The sequence below is a fragment of the Centrocercus urophasianus genome, unplaced genomic scaffold (assembly GCF_019232065.1).
Source record: "Centrocercus urophasianus isolate 14NV4802_14NV808 unplaced genomic scaffold, USGS_Curo_1.0 seq_30, whole genome shotgun sequence".
NCBI classification, from domain to species: domain Eukaryota; kingdom Metazoa; phylum Chordata; class Aves; order Galliformes; family Phasianidae; genus Centrocercus; species Centrocercus urophasianus.
This window is the reverse complement of record NW_024884867.1, coordinates 1,329,667-1,347,539: the sequence shown is the minus strand read 5'-3', so window position 1 is coordinate 1,347,539 and position 17,873 is coordinate 1,329,667. Positions and strand designations below refer to the sequence as shown.

The following is a 17,873-nucleotide window of genomic DNA, read 5'->3' as shown; positions in this document are numbered from 1 at the left end:
CTAGCCCCCCATAACCCAATACCCTCCCCATCACCCCATAGCCCCCTATGACCCCAGAGCCCCCCATAACCCAATACCCTCCCCATCACCCCATAGCCCCCTCTTACCCCATTACCCCAAGGCATCCCACTGCCCCCTAGCCCCCCAGCATCCCACAGATCCCCTTACCCTCCAACCTCCCGTAGCCCCACATTATCCCCCAACCCCGTTTATCCCACAGCCTCCCACCACCCCATAGGCCCCCAATAGCCCCCTCACCCCATTGCCCCTCAACACCCCATAGGCCCCCCCCGGACCCGATCCTCCTCCCATCCTCTGCAGCACCACTCCCCACCGCTCCCTCCGCCGCTCCCCTCTCTCTGCGCCGCGCTCTCCCCGCGGTGCGGTGCGGTGCGGTGCGGAGCGGCGCGCATCCAACGCGCGTCCCCGCGCTCCCGGAGCGCGCCGCCCCCGCCCCCGCCCCGCCGCGCCCGGAGGAGGGGGGGGGGAAAGGCGGCCGCACGGACGGGCGGTGGGCACGGCGGGGCGATGCTGCGGGCCGGGCCCCGGAGGGGGGGGGCAGCGGGCTGGGGGGGGGGGGGGGGGGGGCGGCGAGCGATGGATGAGGAAAACATGACGAGGAGCGAGGAGCAGCAGCAGCTGAGTTTGCAGAAGGCGCTGCAGCAGTGCGAGCTGGTCCAGAACATGATCGACATTAGCATCTCCAACCTGGAGGGGCTCCGCACCAAGTGCGCCGCCTCCAACGACCTCACGCAGAAGGAGATCCGCACCCTGGAGGTAGGGCCGGGCCCCCCCACTCCCCCCCATCTCTCCGTGCGGGCCCCATCACCCCCCCCCCCCAGCCCCCGGCCCCCCGGGCCCCCCCCCCCCCCACCCCCCGGCCCCTCCGGGCTCCCCGCGGCGCTGCGGAGCGGCCGAGTGAGGCTGCGCGTTCTGCAGGTGGCCGAGGGGGGACCGCGGCTCCGGAGGATGCTCGGCCGCAGCTCCCGGGGCGCGCCGGGCCTCCTTCGTGTCACCGCGGTGTCCCCTCGGTGTCCCCCGGCCTGCGCGCATCCCCGCCGCCGGGACCCCGCGTCCGACCCCGCGCTGCGTCCCACGGCCTGCCTGCATCCCTGCTGCCTCCTGTATCCTCGCCTGGCTGCGTCCCTTTGGCCGGGCTGCCTGATCCGCACGGGGCTTCGTCCCCGTGGCCTGCCCTCGTTCCTTTCTCCAGGATCCTAAATCCCTATCAGGATGCGTCCTTGGGCCTGGCTGCATCCCTTCCTTTGGGCTCCTGTCTCCCCATCGGCGGCATCCCTTTGGCCTGTCTGCATCCTGGCCGTGGGGCTGCAATCCCTATGGTTTGGCCACATCCCTTCCTTTGGGTTCCCAGTTCTCCATCAGCCTGCATTCATTCAATGGGGCTGCATCCCTTGCTCCAGGCTCCTAATTCCCCACTGAGCTGCATCCCTGTGGCCTGGCTGCATCCTTTCCTCCGGGTTCCGAGCTCCCAGTCAGCCTGCATCCTTTCCTCTGGGCTCTCACCTCCATCAGGGATGGCCACAGCCCTTTGGCCAGGTTGCATCCTACCCACCAGGATCCTAAGTCCCTACCAGGCTGCATCGCTGTGGCCTGGCCGCATCCCTTCCTCCTGGTCCCTAAATCCTCACCAGCTGCATCCCTTTGGCCAGGCTGTGTCCTACCACGGGGCTGCAGCCCTATGATTTAGCCACATCTCATCCTCCAGGTTCCTAATTCCCTATAGGGTTGCAGCCCTCCCCTGAACTCCTCCATCCTCACTGTGCTGTATCCCTTTGGTTGGATCCCACCCCGTGGCCCGATCTCATCCCTTCCTCCAGGCTCCCCATCAGGCTGCATTCTTCCCACTGGACCACATCTCTTGGCCTGGCCACATCCACATCACAGGATGGGGAAAAGACGGGGGCTGTGGGTGGGGGTCCTACAGGAAGGATTTTGGAGCCGTGGCAGTTTTGGGGCAGGCGGTGCAGGTTTATCCAGCTGCACCCGGTGCATCCCATGGCCCTGCATGGGCTGGGTGCCGCTCTGGGGCTCTCATCTCCCTCTCACGGGTGGGACTGAAGGAGATGATGGAGGTGATGGATCCGTGGGCTCCTGGTGGCACTGTGCTGGGGTTCTGTTGGCATCAGTGGGGCCATGCGTGGCCCTGAGCCGCCGCTGCCACGTCCCAAGGCCGTGACGCAGGTGCGGGGGCACCGCTTGGCTGGAGCGAAGCGGGGAGGCACTGCTGTGAGTTGATTTTCCTAAATCCTCGTTTCAAAGGATGAAGAGTAAAGATTCTGCTCGTTTCTTGGATTTCGGGATCCCCGTGGCATCTGTCCCTGCTGGGGGAACAAGATAGGGAAATCCCACTGAGGGTCACCGAAGGGTTGGAGAGCCCCGAGCACAGCCTGTACCCCCGTGCAGGGGAATGGTGTTAAGGGGACGCTGCTGCTGCTGGCCCTGCAAGGAGAGGCACCTGGAAGGGCACCCCTAGGGGCAAGCATGCATGCGTGAAACATGCACCTATATGTAAAATTCATACGGATGGATAGAGCACACATCTGCATACAGGTGCCACAAGGCTCTGCTGCCCCCCAGGCGGCCCCCTGCTGCTGCCTGCAGCCCCGCAGCACTGCCCCTGCTCTGCCCATTTCACAGATGGAAAACCGAGGCACGGCTGAGCCCAAGGGGCTGCGCAGGGTCGAGGTGGCAGTGCAGGATTCCAAACGTTTGATGTGGAGGTGGAGGGCACTGTGCTGCTCTTGGGACGGCTCCTTTACACCCCTGTGGGCCCAGGGGATGCTGCCGGAGCGGGGACCCACCTGTGCCCTCATTAGCACTAACGAAGCGCCTCTGCTCTCTCCAGGCTGTGATGCAGGTGTTCCCACCTGCAGCTCTGAATAGGTGCATCCATAGGGGATCTGCGGGTTTTTTTTTTTTTCCCATCAGATCCTGATCCCATCCTTGCCCAGCTCCTGGCCCGTCCCTGTGACACTGGTGGCACTTGTGTCCTGTGTCCCAGCCCTGTCCCTGTGTCGGTGCAGCTCGGAAACCCCGCTGCTGCCCGTCCCAAGGGGAGGTGCTGGGATGGAGGTGCTTGGAGGCAGCGCTGTGCCCGGCTCTCCCCGTGGCTGTGCAGCTCTGCGTGTGTTCCAGCCCTCCTGTAGGGACGGGGAAAGGTTTGTGTGGTGCCCACAAATCACAGCACTGTGAGCCCCTCTGGGGTGGGAAAAAGGGCACAGTGCTCCCCAACCCCTCCTTGGAGGCTCTTGGAGGAAGATTCACTTAAGAAGCATCCGTGGGGACCGCCCCAGCTCCGAGGGGTGATGCAGGAATCTCATACGACTTTCTCGGTTGGCTCTCCGTGGCTTTATTTCAGGCAGTAATATTCGGTAATAACCTCAGACTGAATGGGGCTGCACCAGGGCTGGGGGTGTCACTCCGTGCGCCCATCCGTCCCACCGTGTGTTCCGTTCCCGACACGTCTATTTCTGGGGTGCTGGGCAGGGGCACAGCTCCATCTAGCGCTGCCGGCGGCGGGGAATCTCCCAGCTGGAGAGCAGAGTGGGAAATCCCTGCAGGCTCCCAGGGCTCTGCTCTACATTTCCCAGAAAGGAGGGCAGGCGCTCGGCGGCGTTATTTTGGGAGCTGAGCTTGTGAGTGCGATGGCTTCGCAGTGGTGCTGGGCCCGGGGAAGGAGGTGGGTGTGCACTGCTGCCGTGGGAAGGGAATACAGAGTGAGAGCTGGGATGCAGGGATGCTCCAGGCGTGGGGGGGGTGTTTGTGGGGTCTCTTTGCACTGATATTGGGTGTGAGTTGGGTCAGCAGGTGAGCTGCGATGGAGAAGGGCTGTCCCTGTCATTCCTCTCTCCTGCATCAGAGGGAACCTGCGGGGCGATGACCATCCATCCCTAGAGCGGAGGGATTTGGGGCTGGGGATGGAGCTGAGATAGCTTGATTTCCAGCTGGATGGAGTGGGAGAGGAGGGGGCTCCCATGGGGTTTTCCCTTGTCTCGCAGAGCAAGCTGGTCAAGTACTTCAGCCGGCAGCTCTCCTGCAAGAGGAAGGTGGCCCTGCAGGAGCGCAACGCCAAGCTGGAGGGCTTCCCCCAGCTCCTGCACTGGTTCCGCATCGTCGACATCCGCAAGGAGGTGATGGAGGTAGGGATGGGGATCCGTCCCGTCGTCTCCTGCATTGGGGTGCTGCACCACGTCTGCTGAGTTGGAGGTCCTTACCATCTCACATTCTGGGAGCACCCATCCCAGCATCCATCTTATGGGGATCCATCTTATCGTCTCCTGGGTTGGTGATCCACCACATGTGCCCAGGTGGAGATCCGTGCCGTCTCCCTGGTCTGAGGGATCCATCCCATCATCCCCCAGGCTGGGGATCCCTCTAATCTTCTCCCAGCTTGGGGCCATCCACCATGTCTCCTGGTTGGTGATCCGCCCCATCTCCTGTGTTGGAATCCCGTACCATCTCCCACACTGGGGGGATTCATCTCAGTTCCCAGCCTTGGGGCTCTTGAGTAAAATTTGCCAAGGAGAGACAGTTGTTCCCCGGGATGGAAGCTGCCCCAGAGCTGTGCTTTTAGGCTATAGGATCAGCATAGCAAGTGCTGGTAGAAAATGGGGTGGGAGAGCAATGGGACCCAATTGTTTCACTGCATGGAGAGATGCTACAAGGCGGGATGGGGGGGGTGCTGGCCAGAGCCCCCCATGCTCTGCCAGCTGCGGGTGTGGACAGCTGTGCAGGACATGTCACACAGAACCCCAGAACCTCCCCAAATCCCTCAGGAGGGAATGGCTCCTTGATCCATACCCCAAAGTGCTCATCGAGCAGCAGATGCCCACGGATGGTTTTTCCCCTTCTTTCTTCCCCCCCTTGGTAGGAAATAGCCCCAGGGCAGCTGAGCCTGGAGGAGCTGCTGGAGATGACTGATGATCAGGTCTGTGAGACGGTGGAGAAGTTTGGGGCCAACAGTGAGGAGTGCGCCCGCCTCAACGCATCCCTCTCCTGCCTCCGCAGCGTCCATAAGTCTGGTGAGCAGGGCTGGTGACCTGGGAAAAGACTTGGGAGAGGGGGTTGTGGTCTGAAATAGGGAGAGGAGACCCTGTTTGGGTGCTGGGTACCACACGCATCCCCGCGGTTGGGTACCAGCCATGTGGCAAGGAGGCTGATGGGGGGTGAAGGTGGGGAGGCTGGGAAAGCCCTGTAGCCTCTAAAGGCCCCACCGCATCCCTGTGCCGAAGCCTTGCTCCTGCGTGGTGAGAGGGCGGGGGGAGGGCTTGGCGGTGCGGTGCGGTGCGGTGCGGCCGGGCGGTGGCAGCAGCGATCCGCTGAGATGCAGCGATGCTCGGAAGGGGAAGCTGGAAGGCGGAACGTAGGGGTTGAAGGCTGGAAATGGGGGGGTTGGAGGCAGAGGGTGGCAGAAGGGCGGGGGTCTCCTCCCTGGGGCCGTCTCCAAACCTCTTGGCATCCTTGAGCTGTTCGTGCTCTGTCTTCCCTCCCCAGGAGCATCCCTTGCAGGTGGGAAGGGGGCAGTTTGGAGCACCCCAGGCTGCTGCTGTCCCCCCCGTGCTTCATTGCACCCCGGAGGATGGATCAAGCAGGGGGGAGGATGGTCCCTGCCCACACAGGAGCATCCCAGTGGATATGGGGCGTGCAGGATGATCCCTGCTGGGGTTGTGACCCGCTGCGGTGTCACGGCAGAGCAGTGAGGTGGGAGGGCTGCAGCCCAGCCTGACATTTCCTACAGAGCCCCACCGCCCCAAAGGACTGCTCCCCAAATCCAGCTCCTGCCTGGATTTCTGCCCTCTTCCCTTCGGCATTTTCCCTAAATCTCTCCGATATTTGAGGAAGGGCAGCAGCCCAGGCAGGCTCTCAGCCGACGTTTTGTTTAAACACCTTTGACTTTTAAAGCCCGGTGCAAACAAACGCAGCTTGACTCGCACCCCCTCCTGCCCTTTTTTTTTTTTGGGCTGCACTCAGCAGAGGGAATTCCCATTTGGAAAACACACGTGAGCCCCCCGCTCAGGCAGAGAGGCTGAGAGTGTTTGCTGGAAGCTGCTGGGGGCTGCAGGAGGGCACTGGGCTGCCCTATGGGAGCTCCTGCACCAGCAGCCCTCCCGATGCCACTGAGGAGCAGAGTGCTGCCTCTCCATATCACCATGTAACATCTCCTTGAGCCGCTGTGGTGGTCAATTTCTAGAAGCCCAGATTAGCTCTAATAAAGCAGCAATGAGGTGTGGCTGATAACCTTTTCCATCCATCTCTATTTATCGAGTTGTTCATTAGGGGCCGCTAATTTCCCAAGCCAATTCCCTGCGTGGATGGGGCTGGGAGGAGGAGGAGGGTCTCTCCTTCGTGGCTCTGATGGCAGTGTGTTTTGCCTGGGTGGTTTTGGGTAATGGGGGACCCTTCTGACCCACGTGTGTGCTGGAAGGATCCCTGGGTAGCACACAGAGGGCAGCACATTGCTCCATCAAATCCAGCACCGACCCGGTTTTAACGTTACTGTGCTAAACAGTAGCATGGGATTTCTCTCTGCTGTGTGCTTGGCTGCAGGATTTATTAGCAGAGCAGGGCTTGAAGTGAGAGCTGAGCAGGGCCTGTGGATGGAGCTGTGAGCTGGAGTTACTGGGGAATGGTGCAGCACTGTGTTTGTGTGAGGCCACAGGGCGATGGCAGTGGGGACGTGGGAACCTCCGGCCCAAATTCTGCCTGCTGCAGGGGAAAGCTTCGGCTTTGGAGGGGCTGAGAGTGACTTTAGAAGTAAATTGAGGTGTGGGATGGGGTGATGTGAGGCGCTGGGCATCCTCATTTTGAGGCCAGCCTGCAGGGTGCACCCCTTGGTGTGCAGTGGGGACAGGGCTGGGTGCCATGCATGATGTCAGTGCCCACCTGGTCACTGTGTGCTGCTTTTGGGGAAGGAAAGGGAAGAAGCTGCCCCGAGCTCCTCAGGGGTGCTGCTCCCTCGGTTTGGCATCGCCCCACACAGATCCCACTGGGTGGCAGTGTTCTTGTATGGCACGAGGCGTGAGGTTTTCCTACAGAGGGATTTGCATCTTCATTAACTTCATTTTCTGCTTCGGAACAATCCGAGAAAACCCATCACCCCCTTTCCCCTATCAATCCAATCCCAAAGCTTTTGCAATCCCAAAGCCCTCTCCTCCTTTGTTTTACCCCTCTCTGAGCCTGAAGCAAAGAGCTCCCCTCAAAGAAGCTCAGTTAGATAAGGGGGCCAGCAATTAATAACCAAACAAAGGGATGGGGAGAGGTGCTTTTAAAATAAAGAGACAACATTTCTTTTGCTGCTTGCCTTCGAGGCGGCGATCAAAAGCGGTCGGGGCTGGGAGCTCAGAGCTGCTCCATCACTGTGGCACTCTGAAGTCGCAGCCGACAGCTCCTCACTCATCCCTGCACTGCAGAGACTGGTAATGAGGGGTTGCGAGGTGCCACGCTCCCTTTTTGTCGGTCTTTCCCCCCCTTTCGTTTCTGCAAACCGCACCAATACAAAGGGGTGAAATGAGACGGGGCTGTCGGAGCTTGGATGGGCTCTTTGTTCCCGGGGTGGGTTTGGGATGGACCCCTCCATAAGGGCTGTAGGTGGGATGAGGGCATCAGCAGGCTGCGAGTCACCCTCCCCACGGCTCTATATGTGCTCTGTCGCAGGCGGCAGCCTCTCCAAGCAGGACTGGACCATCCAATGGCCCACGACGGAGCCGGGCAAGGAGAACCAGCCAGGCTGTCCTCAAGAAGCCGCCCCGTGGAGCCGCACGCACCTCTCGGCCAGCCCCAAACCCCCCGCCAAGTGCGCCCAGCACCACTGCCACGGCCCCCTCTACACCCACGTGGACCGCCTGACTGTGGAGGGCCACCCGGGGCTGTGTCCCCCCGTGGAATCCGGCCACCGTTCCCTGCCTCCCTCCCCTCGGCAGCGGCACGCCGCTCACACCCCGCCGCGCACCCCCAACATCGTCACCACCATGACACCGCCGGGCACGCCGCCGCTGCGCCGCAGGAACAAGCTGAAACCCCCCGGCACCCCCCCCACCTGCCTCCCGAAAACTCATCCACCTCCTGCCTGGCTTCACAGCCCTGCACCGCAGCAAGTCGCACGAGTTCCAGCTGGGGCACCGCGTGGATGAGGCGCACACCCCCAAGTAAGTGGGGTCATCCCTGGGGTCCCAAATGGTGAGCCGAGGGAGAGGCATGGAGATGTGTCAGAGTGGGGTTAAGGAAAGATTCTGCCCCAGTGGGAATTGGGCACGGCACAGGTCCCCAGGGCGGTGGGCACGGCCCTGGGCTGCATTCAGGAGCAATGGGACGCTGCTCTAAGCCGTGGGGTTTGGGTTTTGGGTGTTGCGTGTGCTGCCCAGGGAGGTGGTGGGGTCACCGTCCCTGGAGCGGGGAGAAGTGGCACTGAGGGATGTGGGCAGTGGGTATGGTGGGGGTGGGCTTGGTGATCTCAGAGGTCTTTTCCAACCTCAGCGATTCCGTGATTCTTTGGGACCAAGGGTTGGATTTGGTGATCTCCACGGACCCCCTGCAGCTTGGGATATTCCACACTGCTATGCCTGGATGCAGTTTTGGGGTGCTCCTATTAAACACCTCCCCAAGGCAGGGCTGGGACCCAACGTGCAGCCGGGCCACGAGATCCAAACAGGGAACAAAATCCTCCTCCAGCTGCAGCACGGCACATTTCCCACACCTTCCCCTGTCGCCGTTCCCGGTGGCTTTGCATCCCCGGCGTTAACGCGGCGCTCCGGCTGCTCCTGCTCTGCAGCCCGGTGCCGGCAGAGGCTGCTGCAGTGCTGGGAAGCGAACTTATCCCTGCCTGCTCCTTCGGGCCCTTTTAGGGAGCAAACCCCAAACCCTTCAGCTCTGTGCTGAGATCGGGTTGCAGTGTGTGGCGACCCTATAGCCCCCAACCCCAGCAGCTGTGGCAGCGCTCGGTGCAAGCAGTGAGGGCGGCCATCCTCCTCCCGTATGGGCGGTGATGGATTTCTGTCTGTAAATGGGAAACTCTTTGGGAAATGATTTGATTTGGGTTCCTGCAAGGCGACGCTTGGGAAACTGCACTCCCCCCCTCCCCCGGTGCTGCCTTCGGTTCTCCTGAGTCGTTTGATCATTGCACACCCCGGGTCATGGTGACACGGCTTCAGGGTGAGGCTGGAGATGCGCACAGAGCACGAAAGCTTTCATCTGCTGCTTCCCCACGGGGACGGGTGAGGCAGGGAGTGGGGTGCCGTGACTTCTTTGTGTGAGCCAAGGGGGCTCATAAACATCAGAGAGGGCTTTTACATCAGCACAGCCTCACAGCCCCATCCCTCACCGTGTCCCTCTGCCCAGTGCCACCTCGGTTGCTGGGATGATTCCCCTTCACTGGCCACCAGCTGCAGCCCAAGGGGAGATTAAAATCAATTAACAGAGGAAAGGGAACAAATATTGATAGGGCATCGGTGGGGTGCTCATCTGGGGGGTATGGAAGGATGGGGTGCTGCGAGACCCAGCCCTAGAGCAGCTAGGAGTGCTGAGGAGGTTAATTTTCTCTAATGGCACTTAATGATTTTCAGGAGGCAACCACTAAATCCCGCTTCCTAATCCCATTAGTGCTCGGGGATGACAATTAGTGCGTTTAGGAGGCAGCTTCATTTCGCCCTGCCCTGCAGCAGCTGAACACGGCACGGTGCTGCAGCCTTACGGCTGTGTGATGGGACGGTTTCTCTTAATGTCACCATTTTCACGACGTCCCTCTCCGCTGTGCTCCCTGCAGGAGGCGGTTTTCCTCCTGACCTCAGCCCCGAGGACCACTGAAATGGAGCTTTTGGCTCCAAATGTTTTTTTTCCCACGGCACAGCCGTGCTTTCAGCACATTGACCTCCTCGTTACTGCGGGTGTAACCCCGCGCTGCCTCTTTGCAGACCCCCACCTGCTGGGACCCCCCCCAGGGGCTGTCCCCTATGGGGACGGGCTGACCACAGCAAGGCCTTGGGCTCAGCCTTGTCCCCATCATGTGGCTGCTGCTTTCCTTTCTATGATAGCTGGTGCATTTGCTCACGTTTTGCTTCCGAGCTTGTTTCTAGGGTTTAATCAGTTCTGGATGCTGAAGCTTTCTGCAGCAGGGGTTAAACTCTGGGAGCTTACAGCCTCCAGCTGCTGACCGTAACTCTGGAGCATGGAACATTACTCCTTGAAAGATCCCCTGGCTTCCATAAATCCACAATCCATAAACATCTCATGATTGGTCTTGAAACGGAAACCAAACATTTAGAGTGGCTGATAATATAATGCCCATTTAATATCTCATGAGTTCCACGGGCCATTTACATCTTTCACGGGTAGTTAATGATTATTCATCAGCAAGAAAGCAAAAAAAAAACACCAAAAAGCCCCAAACACCAAACCCAACAAGCAACCTCAGAAAGCAAACAGCCTGTGCAAGGCCTTAAAAGAAAGACATTGTCTGGGGAGAGAAAGTTGGGATGGTTCAAAGGGAGCCCAGGTGAACCCCTGCAGGTGTGTGGAGGGGTGAGGTTTGAAGGGCAAAAGGTTGGGAATTGCACTGAGGGCGTTTGTGCAGGTGGGGTTGGGTGTGCTGGTGAGGAAGGCAACCTGGGGATGGGCACCAGGCGTTGAGGTTGGGTTTGAATGCTGTTTTTCACAGTCTGGGTGGTGCTGCCTGGGCTGGTGACTCTTTGCCTTGCCTTTGTGATAGTTCCAGCTCTAACCTTCTGCTCATTTCTGTTGCACCTGGCCCTATGCAATGCTCACATCTTGCACCTCTACTGTGGGTGGTTGCTTCTCCATCTTGTGTAATAGAAAACCCCCTGAGAATGGTGCATCTCCCATGTCCCTTGCTCTTCCCTTTCGCTTTGCCTCCCCCAGGCACTGGCTCTGCCCTGGGCAGCCCTGCTGGAGGTGATTATTTCTTCAACGAGAGCAAAAACATCCCCTCAAAAGTGCTGTGCTGTGAGCACAAGCTACGGCAGGGGAGATTCAGGCTGGACATGAGGAAGTATTACTTCTCAGTAAGGGTGGTCAGGCACTGCAATGGATGCCCACGGAGGTGGTGGAATCACCGACCCTGGGGGTGTTCAAGGAAAGGCTGGATGTTGTGTGTTGAGGGACATGGTTTAGTGGGAGCTATTGGGAATAGGTGAACGGTTGGACTGGGTGATCTTTTAGGTCTTTTCCAACCTTGGTGATGCTATGATTCTATGATTCTATGAGCACACTCTTTGCAGAATGTGTTGCTCAGGATTGTTGGCTGAGCATCTGCAAACTCATCCTGGAGCTGGAGCAGCTGTCCTTCCCCAGTGTTAGCCATTTTTTTATTGTATCCCTCAGGAAAAAGAGGATCCCTGTGTGCCTGGATTCATGCTGGCTCAGCCGTGCCCGTTTGTAGGGTGGGTTGAGGTATGGCACCCAGGCAGGAAACAGAGCAGAGGGCTCCCACTCACTGCCCCCCTGTTAGGCTGCCCCTCGTTAACGAGTTCAGCAGTGGGTCATTCATCCTGCTGTCCTGCAGCCTTGCCATAACGATGTTTTCCCCTCATATCCATCCCAATCACCAAGCAGATCAATTATTTCCCGTTCTACATGGGCTGCGCTGAGGCAGCTCTTGTCTGGCACTGCTTCTTCCAGCCTTGGCGACGCATGTGGGCTTGTGGTGATGGGGACGAGCATCAGTGACTCTCCCTAAATGTACACACAGTCCCTAGGCAGTATCTTAAGGGCTATGTTTTCCCTCTTGTATGCTACCTGAAAACTCAGAGACCACCCCAGCCCAGGTGCAGCAAGCAGAGCACTGCAGAGTGGGGACTGGGAGAGCCAAACGAGCAGCATCCCTGTTTCCAAATAGCCCTCCTGATTAATCTCTGTGCTTTGGTGGTGAGTCAGTGGAGCCGTGCACAGGTTCTGGATCACCTCCAGCCTTCTCAAAGCACGGCTCACACACCATGCCCTGACAGTGATGGCTTACCTCCGTCCCGAGCTGGCTCTGTGCTGCCATCATCCCTCTGCTCCGGGCTCTGCTTCTCCTTAGGTATGTCATTAATGTTAATTACTGCTGCGGCACTCCATCAAGAGGAGGGGGAGCTTTCACATGCTTGGAGGAGAAACTTCTCACCGTGTCCTTTAACGAGGAGCCCAGCCGCCACTCAGCGAGCTGTGAGCATGGTGATGCATTTAGATGGGGATGGGTGCTGGGGGGGGAGGCGTGGGGCTCTGACTGCTGGCGCTGTGGTGAGGTGTTGGTGTGGGAGAAGGGCACAGTGCTGCAGGAGGTGTCCCACCCAGAGCTGGGGCATCAGTCAGAAGGTCAGGCTCGAGCTGATCACGGAATCATAGAACAGCTGGAGTTGGGAGGGACCTTGAAGAGAATCCATTTCCAACCCCCAAGGGCTGTGTGCCCCCCACCAGATCAGGCTGCCCAGGGCCCCATCCAGCCTGGCCTTGATCCCCTCTGGGGGCACCCACAGCTTCTGTTCCTTTTCTCCCAGCTGCGACTTTGCAGGGATGATGAGAAGCATCTCCCACAGCCTCTTCTTTATGTGCCTCAAGTTATGGGTGAGCTCATTTCCCCTCCAACATTGTGGACATCCCGGTGTGGGCAATGCACAGACCAGGGGCTCTGCTGGCTTTCTGGGTAGTTACAAGGAGGAAGCAGAGCTGACGAGGATCTCAGGTTGCCCCAAGAAACAGTTTGCTCTGAGTTCTCCTCTACTTCTCCTTTGGAACACATCTCCCCAAGCCCACCATGCTCACAGCGTGCATCAGCTCACTGCACCCCAGGGCAGCCCATGAAGGAGAACTTTCCGTAGCCTTGTCTGAGATGAAAGGTTTGCAGCACCATAATTAGCTTAATGAACCTCTGCCTGGGGCTTTCCAGGCACGTGCAGCCTGTGCTTCCCCTCTGGTGGTGTGGATTGTGGGGAATTGCCTCAAAAAATGGGAGCACGCATGGGGCCGTGCAGCACACTGCCCTGCCTTGGGATGGAAAGTGTGCATTGTGAGCTCCCCGTCCCCGTGGGGCTCACCACGTGCTTTTCAGTGGTTAGTGCAGAGGTGACCGTGCTGGGAAACAGAGCCAGCATCCCTCTTCGAGCCACTGCCAAGCTGGGAGGAAAACCCCAAATCCTATCACCCCACCTATTTCTTTTACCAATTCAGGGGCTCCACCACCTCTCCCCATCCTCACCTTTCCCTGCATTGGCTGCTTGTGTCCATCTGCCATCCTTGTGTGCTCCTCAGAGGAACGTCAGGAGGAAATCAAGGAAGCAGAAGTGCCTAACGAGCAGCAGGACCTGCAGGCAATTAGCTCCTCACCTCCTCCCCGCAGCACCCTCACCACAGAGCACACATCCCAGGGGATGACACAGGGCTGCAGCTCCCTTCAAAGAGCCTCCAAGCGCCGCCATTCGCAGCCACGCTAAAAAGTTCTGCTTCGTGCTCCAGAAAGAGAATAATAGATCAGTGAGAGCTGAACCTCAGAACGCAGCCGGCCTGGGGAAGCGGGGACGGGCACTTGGATCAATATTTCACCGCTGGCTTTGATATGGGAACCCGCTTTTCAGGGCAGGGGGCTGCGGTTGCCTCTTGCTGTAATGAGGATAAATGTAACATCTGCTAGGCTGGGTTTGATTTTTGAGATATCAAGGCAGCGTCGCTCGGTGCTGGCTGTGTGCGAAGGAGCCTTTCAGCTCAGCAGCACGCTGCCTGTCCCTGCGCTCAGCCCCACGCCTCAGTTTTGGGTATTCAGGCGGCTCGCTTTGCGCGAGCCTTCAGGAACGGAGCAGAAGGGGCTCTTGCTCCTGAAATGTTTACCATAAGCTCAAAGCTGCGGGCTTTCCCACCTTCTTACACCCATTCTGCTGGGCAGGAGGCGGCCGTGTGCCATGCAGAGCTCCTCGCACTGATCTAATACAGAATATCGCGCAGTTAAGGCAGTCAAAAGGCCATCAATCTTCAGGGCTGAATTCCGACCGCCGCAACCCAGACGGCCGCAGTCTTTAATCCTTAGCAGAGAGCTGACCGAAATGCTGATGATTTCTATTTTTTGTAACGTTTCACCCTGCCTCCCTTCCTTTAAATGCAGCGCCGGCGTCGATAATTGGAGTGTGCTGGAGAGGAGCGGAGCGGTGAATAACACCCAGCGCGGTGCAGGCAGGTGCAGGGGTAAAATCACCTGCTTCTGCAAATTGCCTCTTTTTAATCTTTCTATTAAGATAATGACGGCAGCAGGATGGCAACGCATGCCTGCAGAGCAGGTACTCAGCCTGCTTGTTTATCCACCTATTATCCATGCAGGTTTTATTTGGCAGCGGGGCACGGGGAACCATGGGGTGAGCAGCCCCACTCCTGCCTCTTGTTGGGTCGGCCATAGTTATCCATCTACAAGGAGGCAGGAGGGGCGGTGAGTGCTGTACATCACACGCTGAATATTTCCCTTCCCACGGGTGTGCATTGATGCTCCCTTTGTTGGGATGCACAGATCCCAGCCCCAGCCCCACTCACACCTGGCAGCGCTGCCTTTTGTCCCACATCTGCTGCTGTTTGTCACCGTTGCCTGAAACCCTCTATTCACCCTCTATTTCTTTCCAACGAGCTTTTGAGTGATTTTGCATAGGGGATGAGGATGGGCCCTTGGGGCAGGTTGACACCTGAAGGGATTTGCATGGAGCCTCTCACACTGCTGCGCTCTTTTTATGTTTCCCTTTTAGAAAATGATCATCTGTTTAGCAAAACCTTGCATGAACTGACATCTCTGATGGGGACGTGAGCTGTTCTGTGTGGTGGTGGTAGGGATGGCTGGTGGCCCTGGTGCTGCTATGGTCAGAGTTTGAGCTGGAGGGGGTCGCATCCCCAAGGAGGCTGTGGATGCCCCATCCCTGCAGGCATTCAAGGCCAGGCTGGATGTGGCTCTGGGCAGCCTGGGCTGCTGGTTGGCAACCTGCACACAGCAGGGGGTTGGAACTGGATGAGCTTTGCGGTCCTTTGCAACCCAGGCCATGCTGGGATTCTGTGATTCTCTATACAGCCTGTGGCATAAATGGGTACAGTGAGGGGGGAAACAAAGGTTTGGAGGCAATTATTGTCAGAAATGGAGGTGATACACTGGCACAGACTGCCCAGGACGTGGTGGGGTCACCGTGTCTGGAGGTGCTCCAGAACCGTGGGAGTCAGTGGGCATGACTGGGGTGGGCTGGGGGTGGACTTGGGGATCCTAGAGGTCTTCTCCAGCATTAATGATTTCATGATCCTAGGAACTGGCAAAGGAAATTGGTGTGGTGTTTGGATTTGGGGTTTTCCTCCCAGTTTAGGACTGGCTCGAGGAATGGGCTCTTGTCCCTATGGCAGTGCAGCTCAGGGTGTGATGCAGTGCTGTCACTCTGGTGCTATTCCTCAAGTTTCACGGGCTTCGAGCCTGGAGGGAGGGGGGGGGGGGCTCTTGGTGCTTCTGTTTGCTTTACAGAAAGCTTAGGAAAAAAAATATGTAATAAGTGGGCTATCACAAGCTCCACAGCGCAGGTCAAGGCTCATTTCAGTGGTCACCCAGCTGTGACTGCAGGACGCTGCTCCCCACACAGTGACGCTGGACACTATCACTGCCATCTAAATAGCCCTCAGCTCTGCAGAGCTCTGCAGTGCTGCCCGTCGTGCTGCCATGCCTTTTCCATACCATCACCTTATAGGGTTCTTATAGGGGTTACCTTCCCCTCCTCCTATGTGGGGTTGCAGGTGGGGCTGGGTTAGCACACCCCTAGATGCATCAACCCCAAAGGCAGCCTGCAATCCTGCACCCCACTCTCACAGGATCCTGGTTAGCCCCAGTGAGGCCCTGGGGCTGTGAGACACTGGGGCAGTGTCCCCATGCAGCTGGCCGTGGGGCTCTGTGCCCCTTGCTTTGGGGTTGGATTGCTGTTAAGCTCCTTGCCCCGTGCTGCACGGAGTGCTGTCACAGGGAGTGGAGTTTATGGTAAACAAGCAGCAGCCAGAAGGGAGCTGCTCCGTATCCTCAGCACGCCTGCAAAGGTCGGTCTGTCTGTCTGTCTGTCAAGCTGTCAGCTTCCCAGGGGACACCTGTCCCCATGAACATTTCTGGGGGGAGGATGCTCCAGCAGCAGCATCCCACTCCCCTCCTCAGGAGCAGCAAGCCTCTCCTCCCCATCCCCTCTTTTAAGATGTAGAACGGAACCAGTGCTGTGCTGACCCTCTCCAGTTGGGTGGCAGTGTCAGGGCTTTGTGCGTGTTTATTATTATCATTAATTGTGGGTTTTTTTTTCTTTTTCTGAAGAAACAGGGAGAGAGAGAAAAAAAATCTCTCTCTTTTCAAAATCACTCATCCTTCCTAATAATGAAAGCTGTCACCAGCTCTGCTTGGTGAGGAAATGATGCTCTCGGTAAATATTTGGTCTGGAACTGATTTATGGGAGGAAAAAAATGAGATTAGTGGTTAATCACAGCGCTGCAGGAAATGTTTTGGGATGGGCTCGGGGGAGCTGCACCGGGGGCTTCAGCAGAAAACTGGTGGTTGTGCCATGGGTTGCATGTGGGAAGGTGGGTTGAGTTGGGGTGCAGGGGTTGGGAGGGGATGAAGGGGTCAGGATGGGGAGCAGGGGTCAGACTGGCTCTGGGGGCCATTGAACTTTCCCTCAACCTGTTGGTTTGTGCATTTGCTTGTAGGGATGGGGTTTTGGGGTTGGGATGGGTGCAAGGCATGACTGGCATCAACAGCGGGGCTGCCGTGCACTGCATTGCTGCAGGCAATTGCCTGCCCTGTGCGCTCCATAAAGTTATTACAGGGACCCTAAAGGCAGCAGCGGCTTTTCCTGTGCAAGGAAACAATTAGCTTATTAGAGGGTGGGTTAATTTTCATATGCTAACGCGGGCTGGCAAGTGCAGAGTGCTCATTTCCTACCAATTGGCAGGGCCAGATGCCCGGGTGCTCCGATCAGCGCTGCTGGAACAAGGGCAGAGCAAGACCTGAAGGGGGGGGAAAAGCACGTGGGTGCCTGGGTGCTGTGGCTGGTGAGCATGAAGGGGAAAGTTTCTAGAGAGCGATGCAGGGTTTTGTGCCGCTCTACAGCACTGCATGGCACGGCGTGCACTGCATGGCAGTGCAGCATGGCATGGTGTGGCATTTCCTGGCACTGAGCAGGGCAGCACGGCATTGCACAACATTTCTTGGCACTGCACAGCACATCATGCCGTTGCACAGCGTTTCTTGGCATTGCACGGCGCATCGTGGCATTGCACAACGTTGAAAGGTGCTTGGTTGGGCTCTGGGGCCAGATGCTGTGGGTTTCCCTGCTGGGCTGCAGCTGGATGCACCCAGCTGCTGTTGCAGAGGTGCCACAATTCATTCCACTCCCACTTGCTTTCAGTCTAATTAGGATTATAACAATACAGGCAGAAACAAACGCAGTGGATTGAAGAAAAGGCTGTAATTTGACTGCACATCAGTGCTAACCGTACCGTTGGCTCACTGTTGGTGCTGTGATGTTAGGCATGCTGGACATCCCCTATCCACACCCAGGAGTGTTTCTTGATAATAGGGCTATTGCTCAAAAGGGGAGTTTCTGTCCCAAACCCACTGAAGGGGCTGAGCTGCCTTTCGCAGTGTCTGATTTGGAGCACAGCAGACCTTTTTTTCCAGCACAGCAAAAATCCCTGGGGTCTCGTGGAAAGGTTTTTTGAAGATTCATGTGTTATTGGACCACCAATCCATGCAGGCAGGCTGAAGTGGAAAATCTGAAATGTATGGTTTAGTTTTTACATAGTCCTGTCTGCCTATTTGATCCTCGTGGGTCCCTTTTGATTTGGGGTCTCCTCTCCTCTCCTCTCCTCTCCTCTCCTCTCCTCTCCTC

General features: G+C 57.9%; 1 protein-coding gene across 1 annotated transcript in view; it reads left to right on the top strand.

Annotated features, from left to right (window-relative positions):
* Positions 1-597: 597 nt before the first annotated feature.
* KSR2 (kinase suppressor of ras 2) overlaps positions 598-17,873 on the top strand; it is a 47,256-nt gene continuing 29,980 nt past the window's right edge. The window contains 5 exon segments of the mRNA XM_042828982.1: positions 598-777; positions 4,020-4,160; positions 4,892-5,042; positions 7,675-8,048; positions 8,050-8,165. Coding sequence (XP_042684916.1) covers positions 598-777; positions 4,020-4,160; positions 4,892-5,042; positions 7,675-8,048; positions 8,050-8,165 — 962 coding nt within the window.